Source organism: Nematolebias whitei, chromosome 8 (assembly GCF_014905685.2).
Source record: "Nematolebias whitei isolate Nwh7 chromosome 8, NemWhi1, whole genome shotgun sequence".
NCBI classification, from domain to species: domain Eukaryota; kingdom Metazoa; phylum Chordata; class Actinopteri; order Cyprinodontiformes; family Rivulidae; genus Nematolebias; species Nematolebias whitei.
The window spans coordinates 31,063,751-31,075,842 of record NC_056505.1 but is presented as its reverse complement, the minus strand read 5'-3'; the positions used below and the strand labels follow the sequence as shown (position 1 = coordinate 31,075,842).

The window sequence follows — 12,092 nt, the reverse complement described above, 5'->3', positions numbered from 1 at the left end:
TGGATGGATGGATGGATGGATGGATGGATGGATGGATGGATGGATGGATGGATGGATGGATGGATGGATGGATTTAAGATGTTTTGACTATTAAATAAATGCATAATAAATGTGGCAGGTCAGCGATGAGGCATAACAAATGCGACATATGCCGAAGTGACATATATGTTTGTTTTTTTTCTTTTCATGGTGCTTTTTTTGACTGATGCAATTTATACTCCAGAGCGACTTATACGCCTGAAAATACAGGTAATTCAAAATAGTTGCCACAGCTAATCAGCATTATTCAACACAAAAATGCCTCTAACTCAGTTGGTTTTATCGATATTGAGCTAAAATTTTGTGTGGTAGTAACTGAAAATAATCCTTAACCCATACTCTGTTGTACGACATCTTTGTTTAAAACTTGGGCATTAACAGTTGGTTTGTTACAAAGTTAACTCAAAAACCACTGGTTGGATTTTAAAAGCACATATAAGAACATAATCATCAAAAAAGATGTACTGGTACATCTTTTTATTTTTTTATTTTATTTTTTTAATTTAAACCTTTATTTTACCAGGAAAGAAATCCATTGAGATTATTAATCTCTTTTACAATGAAGTCCTGGGAAATCTATTAACTAATTGACATTTGGAGTCATCCCAATTCAACATGGCTGCCACAACTAATCGACCTTTGCCAACACAAAAATGGCTATAACTTAGGAAATAATTACAAAAAAAAAAAAAAAGTGATGATAGCTGAGAGTCATCCTCAGTGCCTACTCTGAGCATTCTCACATCTACTGAATTATGGTTGTGGTGTGGCATGAAAAGTTGTGAGAAATACGAGTAAAGTAAAGTGCTATGTGTTGTCATCATTGTATGTTTCAATACAATGACAAAATTAGTTCTCTGCATTTAACCCATCACACCTGAGGTACACCCAGGTGGAGCAGTGGACAGCTATGTAAGCGCCCGGGGAGCAATTAGAGATTAGATGTCTTGCTCAAGGACACCATGACATGTGGGCATGGCGGTGAGTTGAACCTGCAACTTTCTGGTCCCGAGCCGGCTGCCCTACCTCTACACCATCTCAGCCCGGAAGGAATATATATACTCCTTCAAAGAAGTCTAGGCTTTTAATTTAAATGTAGGAAATATTCCTTACTTACACTTTCTGGGCTGTGGTAGCTCGGTGGTCACGGCCATGTCACGTAATCCTGAGGTTGCACATTCGAGCGCAGGTTGCAACAAGAATGGCATCCAGTGCTAAACAAAACGTGATTTTTACCTTTACTATCTGACCATTCTCTGCTGTTTTGTTAACCTTGTACATTTAAAATATCCTCACTCCAGTAGATATTCTTTAGTAAAATGCAGTGTCATGTAATTGGGTTTAAACTTCTTGGCCCACAGTTAAAATGTTTAAGGCTGAGAGGTAAAGCTTGGGATGCCTTCAAAAATAAGAAATGGTCTTGGCAGGTTTGGTTGCATTACTTTAATTTTGCCATTGAGAGCAGCTGCGCGCCTGCCAGTTTCAGACAAAACTCCAGATTGATCATCAGAGCTGGATGGTCTGTGGACCGTCTACAGCACTCTGTCTCATTTAAAGCCAACTTATTCAAACGTTTAAAGGTTTTAGCCAGGGTTTACTAATTTTTGTCAAAGTTTAATGATCAAACTGTCATCCAGATGAAGTCGTATTTAACACTGCTGGGGCTGCAACCTTCCAGTGTTTCCTGCAAACTGTTTCACTGGTGCTTTGCGTCAGCGTATTAGTCACTGCCGTCTTCTTTTCCCGTGACCTTCGGTGATGTATTGCTTTCATTATCTGCTGATGTACTTGGGAAGTTCATTATGCAGTGTTTTGATATTGTGTTGCTGTCTTTCTGTGTGCTTGGCTTCGCTCCAGGTGTGAGGAACGAGCGCGTGGACGAGCTGCACGTCTTCCTGTTGGTTTGTGGCCTCAGAAGAGTCAAGGACCCGCTGTATTTGGTGGAGGTTTTTTCAGGTTTAACTTGAAATGTGTTTGTTTTTTTCTTACAATTTTAGTGATGATTGCACTGGAAGGGAAAACAGAAACTGCACATAGTTAATTAAAATGTGATGAGCAAACAATTTACGTCTAAATTTTGAACTCCCAGAGTAACCTGCGTTGGAGGAGATGTTCCCACTAATAACAAACATAGAAGAGCTCTACCATTGACTTATCTGTGTGAAATTTTATGTAAAAGCACAAAGAGACTATGTCGTCACTTTTGTTGCATTTTTGATAATGAATATTCCACATATGTATAAATCCAGCCGTGAGACTGGTATTGATTGATTTATTGCCTTTTTCTCCCCTCATCTTTTTTTCACAGTGCACAGTTATGGTAATAAAGCAGCACTAGATGGCGTCAGAATGTATAATAATGTCTAAATACGCCACATAATGCTTCTCACATGCTGTTTCTTGGAATTAGGCTGCACAGATCCCATTAAAAACCAAAAGCCATATGGTGCCTGTAGACTGTACACTTTGAAGATTTTTATGAAAATGTGTCTTTACAGCTTTTGCACCCTCCAAATTATTTTCATTTACATTCCTTCCTTCTTTAACTGTGTCTTCCAGGTTGGCACTGCCAGAATCTGCTGAATATATTGGTCATTATTGGACCAAAGGTACGTCGTCATTAAATAACAAGTTGGCTCCTTTTTCCCTGACCTAAAAAGAATCTCCTGTGCATGAGTGTCCGCTGACATCTACCTGCCATGGGAATTCAGAAAGCCTCTAATTGGATGTAGCAGAGATACAGGCTTTAGGTGGAATTAGGAAGCAGCTCCGAGGAGAAATGCCTTCACTGTCAGCAGCAGTAATGAACCCTTTTTTCAATGTGTTTAAAAATGTGTTTATTGCTGTTTGCTAAATACTTCTGACCCCAGATTAACCACTGCCTTTGACTAATGCTGCTGAAGAACTCCAACAAAGAGATGTACAGTATCTCAACAGGTGCTTGTTTAAATTTTAGACCTTGTGTGTTGCCCAGCTTCTCCTCTGAAAGATCATTAATTGATAATTCAGCCTTTCTGAAGTGGGGACTTGTGCGAAAGTTAAACAGTTAATATCTTACCTGTTGTAGATAGGCCTGTCACAATAAATCAATTAATCACATGATAAATTAAAATTATCGACCTCATTTTCATTTATCAACGTGATCGCTTTTTCGTGTCTCTTCCTACTGAAGACGCTGGATAACAAAAGGCTCAACTCTGGTGCTCTTCACTGACTCCTCTCTTTCTCTTTTCTCTTTAAAATCCATTTTAACTGTTCAAAATCACATTTTTTGGATTGTTAAAAGCAGCTAAGCTGAGAAGCTAAGCTAACAGTCCGACCTCGGGGGAAAAAAACCTCTGTCTTGTCGAAGCTCCAAGATTCACGGCTGCAATCAGTGCCTTCGTCTAAAAAGTTGTTCTTCTCTGTAAAAAGAAGCTGAGAACTTGTTTACTGATTTTTTTTATTAAAAGTTTTGTGTGAAAAATGCTATGCCAAAGAGCTCAAACCACATCGAGCGTCCGTTGAGAACCGAAGAGAGACGGCCCATGTCACGTCAAGGGGCCTCCCTCCCATTTTTCTTAAAGAGACACACTGCTCCCTCACTATCCATCCTTCAGTTCAAACTGTCTTATACTGCCGTCCCGTGGTCGGAAAAAAGTACTACACGCCAAACACATTAAACATTTCTTCTTAAATTTGACAATAATTACTAATTATTGTCAAATTTCAAACAATATTGTTGTTTATCACAATAAATTCAGACACAATTAATTGCCCAGCAATTTATTTTTTTATCGTGACAGGCCTAGTTATAGATAGTTGCTTGAATTGCCCCAGTTTGAAGAAATGCAGTTTTAAGTTCGACAGGCCTGATGAGCTAACTGAGTCTGAACACAGCTAAGACCAACATCGACTGCTGCTGTCTTACAACTTCACTCTTAATCATTTCATAGCAAATCATGTGAATCTGACATCCCAAACCAGCCTTCCATTCTCCTCTGACAGCAACAATGCTTTGTTTGTACACACCAATGCCTCTATGGATATTTTCTCTTTTTTGGACCATTGTCTTTAAACCCTAAAGATGGCTGTGTGTAAAAATCCCAGTACTGTATTTTTCGGACTATAAGGCACATTTAAAACCTTTAATGTTCTCAAAAATCAGCAGTGAGCCTTATGTATTAATTCTGGTTGTGCTTACTGACCTCGAACCAATTTTATGTGGTACACGGTGCTCAAAAATCTGTCAAAATGTTTTAGTTTCGCTTAATGTGCCTTATAATCCGGTGCGCCTTATAGTCTGACAAATACGGTACATCAGCAGTTTCTGAAATACTCAGACCAGCCAGTCTGGTACCATCGAATATGCATTCAGAGCCACTTAAGTTCCCTTTATTCCACTTTGTGATGCCCAGTTTGAACACCAGCAGGTCACCTTCACATCTGCATACCTAAAGGCAAGTTTGCTACCATGTAGTAGTAGGCTGATTAGCTATTTGCACTTAATCATCTGTTTATTTTTTATCCCTGGTGTCAGACAACAAGGTATGTTCTGACTAGTTTTACTCAAAAGCAGCTCAATTAGATGTAGCCAAGGGCACAGACATCTTTCTGCCACTTTGTGCATCGCTACGCTTTGTTGATGTTTGATGAAATACTTCAGTGGGAGTGCAGACGTGTGATTCATCTCACTTTGAATCACATTAGAGGCTGTTTGTCTGAGAAATAAATAGATCTCTCTGTCATCAGAGTTATTATTGTTATTAAAAAATGTTCGTATCATCACACACTTTCTCATGTTAATTTGATGGATAAACATAAACCGTGTATAACGGGGTGAAATATCAGAAACTGTGAACAGGAGGTAGGATGAAGCATGCCTTGCACAGAGTATAATGGCGTACTTTAAATTCTCCCGCATAATAAGCACTAGCAGCACAACATCTGTCAAGAGGAATATTCAGGTCACTGATGTTTGTCAGCAGTGACACATCTTACTCTTCTTTAACTGGGCTCTGTATCATTTTGTACAACAGTCAGTTCTTTAGGTTTGCATAAACTAAAAAAAGAATGGTCTTTTTATGAATATGTTCTTTTAACTAGAGGAGAATATCGCAAGTCTTGGATTATGTTTGGAGTTTAAACTACAGAAAGCATACAATGTATTTTCACTAAAGCCAAATGGTTTCCCATTTCCTGCAGAATATACAGTGTCTACCACAGACTGACAGAGAGAAGAATAGATGCTTCATTGATACCTTACGGGAAATTGTTTTTGTCCCGACAGCAGTTTAAAAACAATAACCATTTCAATAAGATAAATCCCAGAGTGCACCAGAATACACAAAAAGCTCTCCGTTTAGATTCACTTTAATGCTGCAATCTTTAAAACAAATTAGATATAGACATTTAGGATCATAAAATAAGGGGGGGGGGGGGGGGGTTGCAGCTTGCTTTGTGATTCTGACCCAAACTACTTTGCTTTGACTTCTTATAGACAGGTTAATGCGCTCAAATCCCACATTGCAATTAATCAGATTAGCCTCCCACTCCATCCTGACCCCAATCTGTGAAAATATTGGGTTTTTCAACCAATGACTTCTTCATGGTCTAAACGATTAGGCTGTTGTTTATCTGTCTGATTAAGTCCTTGTTGGGAGTCTTGATGTAAACATAGCTTTACAAAAAGAAGCTAAACCAGAGGATTTATTTGTTCTTCTAATCTTTATATGTATCCATTTATTTTTCAGATTGATCCGGTGCTTACTGCTGAAGTGGAAGCTGTTGTTAAAAGGTAAAATTAAGTTATATACACAAAGAAGGTTGCATCCATGTGCTTTTTGTAACGTCTGTCCTCCAGTGGTGGAACGTAATGAAGTACAAGTACTTCGTTACTGTACTTGAGTACATTTTTCATGTATCTGTTCTTTACTTAAGTAGAGTTAAATGTGGGTACTTTCAACTTTTACTTCACTACATTTTACATTAAGTATCTGTACTTTCTACTACACTACATTTCTATAATGTGTTGTGTTACAAATTACATTCACGTTGCGGTTTATTTGATTTGTTTGTTACTTTGAAAGTAACCGATGGTGAGAGGGGAGCTGGTCCATTGAATCATTGTAAAGTGGGCAGGTAACGTTAGATCCACCTTCAAGAAGAGCTGGGCCAATGACGTATTTTCTAGTATATACGTCACTGAGCTGGGCGCTCCCACAGCACCACTAACACACCCAAACTGGATTCCACCACAGAGAGTCAGACAGATGATACACACCACCTATGGCATTATTGAAAGAAAGATTATTGTAAGATTATTGAAAGACTATTGAAAGATTATTGAAAGACTATTGAAAGAAAGATTATTGAAATAAATAAATAAATGTCATTTAACTCTGCAGGTCATCCCTGAAATTCTGACGCACAGAATCACAAGTCCAAGTGTGAACTGTGCCACAGAGTAAACACAATAAAAACATGTATTATCTGCAGCATTGTTCATTAAAACGGCTCAACACTATTAATGTATTACAGAAAATATACATACTGTAGGCACACTTAAAGATATCAGCGAGTACTTTTACTTTTAGTACTTTTGGTTAAGTATTTTTAAAAGCAAGTACTTACGTAAAAATGTTAATGTGGTACTTCTACTTTTACTAGAGTACATTTTTGTCTGTTTTTTTTTTTGTATTTTTACTAAAGTACTTTGAATCCTTTCTCCACCACTGCTGTCCTCCTACTCCCAAGTCTTGTTTGTTTCTCCCCTTTTTGCCAAAGGCTTCTATGACAGCAAAGACCTCTGCTGCAGGAAGCTGCCCTCTCTGGTTAAGACTTTTCCTGAACCCTTGTGCGTGTCAGACAGTGTCCTACCCTGAGCTCGTCGTCGTTGTTCAGCATCATTCACGCCTTTGTAGGAACTAAGTCACGCAGAACTGACTTTTGCCTCTGCGTCTGCAGAACGACAGGGGTGTACTTGGCGCAGGAGAGGAGCCGGCTGGAGCTGCACGCTGCCATGAAAAGTTGCTTTGCTGTGGTCAACAGCTCAGTTTCAGAGGGCATGTCAGCAGCCATCCTGGAGGTAAACCTTTTCAAGGCCTGCTGCTCATTAGATAGCGTGTGCTGATTACAGTAAAAATGAAGTTTCCTAATGGGATGCTGCTTTATCAAGGTATTTGCAGAGTTTGACCTCTGAACCCCTTTTAGATCAATCTAACCCACGTGACTCTTTAAACAGGTAATTTATCTGTTTGTTGCTCAGCTACAATGTTATCAGGCATATTCAAGGACTATTACCAGAATTAATTGCTTGACTTCAAGATGTCTATTCCTAAGTGAGACAAACCTCCAAATCCACTTAATCTCATTTAAACACAGTCAATTAAGAAAATCCACAGTGGGCTTAGAGTCTTATTAGTATGTTAGAGCATTTCTTTCAACAACATGCTGAGGCTGATACAGACAGGGAGCTCTGGAAGGGAACCAGAAGCAGAACAGCAGATTGGACAAGTCTTTTAGCTTTTTTTTTTTTTTTATTAATATGAATAACATGACTTTCAGTGACTTTCTTTCTTTTTCTCACAGGCAATGGATCTCAGGGTGCCTGTGATGGCAAGAAACATCCCAGGAAATGCAGCTGTGGTTCAACATGAGGTCACTGGCCTGCTGTATTCATCTCCTCAGGTATATAGTGTCTGACCCGGTTGCTGCTTATCTCAAACCCCCATAAGCTGCAGCCCATAAACTCACTCACTGTTTACTGAAGCGAACGCAGCTACTGCCTCTGTTTGTCATTCTATTGACCAGAAAATTTGTACTGCTACTGAGTGAGTGCAGAAAAACTGGTACATCATTGAAAACGTGTGTATGTCTCTGTAATAATTAGGACTGTAAAGTAGATAAATAAGAGATTTTGCATTGCTTTACATTTTGAACAACTACTTTTTTTTTTATTTCATTCCAAACTTGCTTAGATTAAAATCAAAAAGTGCAAACATTACCAAAAAAAAACATTAATTACATCATCATATGAATCAGTAAACCCTGCAGCAAAAGCAGGGTTTAGTTTAATCATTATAAAGTGCTTCGCAATTTGCCGTTTAATGACATTTGTTGCAAAAGGTGGCTAACATATGCTCCGAACAGTTGACAAGGGGCTTAAATGTGGCACTGTCAGAAGGCCATGCTGCGGCTTCATGTTGTTGTGATGACGGAGGTAAGTCCTCGCTGCACGTGTGTTTAGCTGAGCTACTGCCACGGAGGTCACACAGATGGCTGCAGCAACTTGGACCAGATAAACTATGACCTCAGCTACTCGATGGCCAGCGAGGGCTGATCCTTGGGCCACACTTTCACTCAGGACAAGCATTAAGGAAAGTGTCAAAAGAAATAAACCACCAGTACTCTGAAGCTTTAAACAGAGATAAAGCTTTTCCTGCCTGGCTCTGTAATTCGTACTAAGAGTGACATAATTATAAACAGTTTGCTCATAAGTTGAGCTCTAATCCTGTTGCTGAAGATTTATAGCTCTCATATGGCCATACAGAAGAGCGGTTTGCTACCAAGAGCCTCTTCAGACATAATCACATCACTTGAAGTGAAGAGTGGAATAGCCTGCTGACTGACAGCGGCTCAAACTTTGTGTGCCCATTGGCTCTCCGCAGCAGGAAACGTTGGCTGTCGTGATGCAGCACTTCAAGGCACTGTGGCTTCATTATGTTGGAGATTTCCTTGAGCCTGCAGAGCCAAACAATGAGCAAATAGGATTCTAAATGATGTCTGGATAAAAACAAAAAGAGTAACATGGGTCAGAATTAACGATGGTGCCATTATCCTGATGCATGCTCAATAATCCAGGTAGAAAAATCCAAAAAAGTTCAATCTGGTCCTCTGGACATTCAAAAAAAACAAAACAAAGCAAAAAAATCTAGAAACGTTTCGTCTCTCATCCAAGAGACTTCCTCAGTCTGAGGTGCTGTTTTCAGCTCAGTCTCTTAAACAGCACCTCAGACTGAGGAAGTCTCTTGGATGAGAGACGAAACGTTTCTAGATTTTTTTGCTTTGTTTTGTTTTTTGTTTTTTTTTAATGTCCAGAGGACCAGATTGAACTTTTTTGGATGGTGCCATTACTTTTTCTGACAAACCTGTGTTCCTATTTTTTTCCTTTAATGACAGATGATTAAACATTTGACAATAAGCTGTTTAGCTGTAACAAAACTAGAGATGCACGATATTATCGGCATGGTATCGGCCGATATTAATGATAAAGTTAAATATCGGACATTACATCAAAATATAAAAGATGCTGGTTTCGTATGACAAGGATGGCTGCAGAGCCAGCACAACATTATGACGTCACGTGCACCGTTGAGTTTAGATTTGTGAAAATTTACAAATTTGCACTGTTCGAGTGTTGTCATCGTGTTAAAGAGAGTAAATGTCATGAATAAATTTGACATTAAACATAATACAAGTTGAAGTGTTACATCATTTTCAGCCCCCTTTTTGCCATCTGCATTTGGTAGCAGGTCAAACTGACAAAGACCATGCAGAATAGTGTAGTATTTTAATTCCACAGCAGAGAAAGTTATGTAGTCTCTGTCAGTAGGTCTAGGAAAAAGTATTGGTATCAGTTATCGGCCAATTAAGTTTTAACATCGGCATATCGGCCCAAAATCCAATATTGTGCATCCCTACATGGTAAATGGTAAATGGACTGTACTTATATAGCTCCTTTCTATCTTATTTCAAGATACTCAAAGCTCTTTACACTACAATCTGTGCCTCATCTACCCATCCACACAGAACTCTACTAGATCTCTACAAAGCTAATTGATTAAATCATTCTAATGAGACTAATCAGAGCTTTAGATCACATTCATACACTGATGGGACACACATCAGAGGCTATGAGGGGTTCAGTGTCTTGCCCAGGGACACTTCAGCATGTGACTGCTGGTGGATTCGAACCCCCAACTCTCACATTGGAGGACGACTGCTCTAACCACTCAGCCACAGCCGCCCCCTAGACAAAACATTATTTGTTGTCCTTTTATTTTTCAGCAAATGAGAGATGGAAGCTTAAAAATGGGAATAAAAATATCTGTTGGCCATCTGCATATGAACTTGGTGTTCTAAATCTCTCCTTCCTTTGGCAGTTTTCAGACACTTCTGATGTATTCACTAATCAGAGGCTTCTCTCAGTTCTGTGCTTGTGCTTGGGATTTTATTCTCTGCTTTAAATAAACATAATGTATCTCCAGGCAACCTCACTGGTAACGCTTTATGTGGCTTTTGGCTGTACATGAGACTGATTTATGGGGGTTTTTTTTGGGGGGGGGACTTTATCCTTTCCAGGAATTTGTGCACCAAGCTCAGAGGCTGCTGTCGGATCAGGCGCTCAGAGAGACAGTAGTAAGGAATGGAAAACGCTACGTGAAGAAGCACCACAGCCTAAAACAGGAGAGAGAAACCTACCAGCGACTGGTGGACGCCCTGCACTCAGTGTAAGATCAGGTGTTCATCCTTGTACTGTAAGCAGTGGACAACGGGACATCACATATAAACTTTGTACTTGTGGAACACTTTTATTATATTTATTTGCATAAAAATAATGTTATTGTTTTTATTTTATTTTTTGCACAGCAAGACTGAAATGATGCTGCAGGTTACTTTTAAACAAAATCATTAAGCAGATGTTCTTCCCTTCACATTTATGTAATTTATGCTTGAACAGTTATCTATGCTTAAAAAAAATAAAGCGCAAACTTTCTGTTAATAATTTGGTTTTGTACTGATTGATTTTGGCTGGATGGTGACCTACAAATGTTTGATAGTTTAATCATTTTTCACTCTGTTGAGACAAAAATAGCTTTCCTGGTTTTATGGCCACTCATTCATTTTTTATAAGGTGCAACAACGGGTTTCACAGATTCAAGAGCCCAGTAGAAACTGATTATGTTTAAAGGGCAGAGGGACAAAAGGTCCTTTCAATTTACAGTACAGAAGTTGGTTTTGGCAACACTGAGGCAGGGATGAATAAAAAAAACATTTGAAATTAAATAACACACATTTTCTAAGTTAAATCAGTTGTAAACCTGCACGTTGTTTTCAACTGTGATGATTCATTTAAAACTTAACACAGAAAAAACAATTGATCAAGGTCAAATCAACCTAAACTTGCAAAGAAGTTGGTTTAGAATAGTTTAATAGAACAATAGAAAATCTTTTGTAAACATACATTTTCTTTACTTATTTAAAACCAAACTTTTAGTTAAAAAAAACCTCTAAGAATGAGTTCCATACTGTATCTGGCAAATGAAGCGTTTGTAAATTAAACGACAATTATAGTACGTCTTTTTCTGTACATACCAGCGTGTGAGCGCACAAATGTACAGCTGTAGATCCACGTGCACCAAGAACATTTTGTGGCTTTAGATATTTTGTAACTAAATCTGGTCAACCATCTGAAGCATTATCACACACATTCACGAGGTATATACAGTATGCAGTGCATGTACATGTAAAATATGGGGGGCAGAAATGCCACAATGCAATAAACAAATAAACCATTCATTAGATGGGTATATACAGAATGCCCTCAGTTGACAAAACCTGGAAATAAATGCAACTAAAACTTTTTAAATGTGTCAATAATAATGTAAATTGGACACAAATAATATTTTGAAAGCATTATATAATAATTAAAATTGCATTTTTATGAACAGACAGACACTTGGTTCACAATTTTGTTAATTCTTTCATTGTTCTGGTTCTTCAGTGCATCATATTTCCAGTATGACGGTCGCTCATCAACAAGCTCTAACGTCTGATTGGTTACTCAGCGCAGCTGCATGAGTCGATGCAGAATAGAAACTGAAATCTTATATTAAGTAACTCTGTTAGAAAAGCTAATAATGTGCACAACATGTTTACGCTTGCATGAAGTGATGGAAGGCAAAACGATAATGAGATTAGTTTGAACTAAATAAAACTATCAGCGTTTCTGGCCTTGGGGCAGCACATTTCTTCGTATCTATTTAATTGTATAAGGAAAATGCTAAATACAT

General features: G+C 38.4%; 1 protein-coding gene across 1 annotated transcript in view; it reads left to right on the top strand.

Moving 5' to 3' along the window:
• Positions 1-10,704, top strand: part of glt1d1 (glycosyltransferase 1 domain containing 1) — a 27,328-nt gene extending 16,624 nt beyond the window's left edge. Inside the window, exons 5-12 of the mRNA XM_037680702.1 lie at positions 1,102-1,113; positions 1,210-1,250; positions 1,897-1,995; positions 2,599-2,648; positions 5,772-5,815; positions 6,985-7,105; positions 7,609-7,707; positions 10,381-10,704. Coding sequence (XP_037536630.1) covers positions 1,102-1,113; positions 1,210-1,250; positions 1,897-1,995; positions 2,599-2,648; positions 5,772-5,815; positions 6,985-7,105; positions 7,609-7,707; positions 10,381-10,533 — 619 coding nt within the window. The 3' untranslated portion in view covers positions 10,534-10,704. The remainder of the gene's footprint in view (positions 1-1,101; positions 1,114-1,209; positions 1,251-1,896; positions 1,996-2,598; positions 2,649-5,771; positions 5,816-6,984; positions 7,106-7,608; positions 7,708-10,380) is intronic.
• The last annotated feature ends 1,388 nt before the right edge of the window (positions 10,705-12,092 follow it).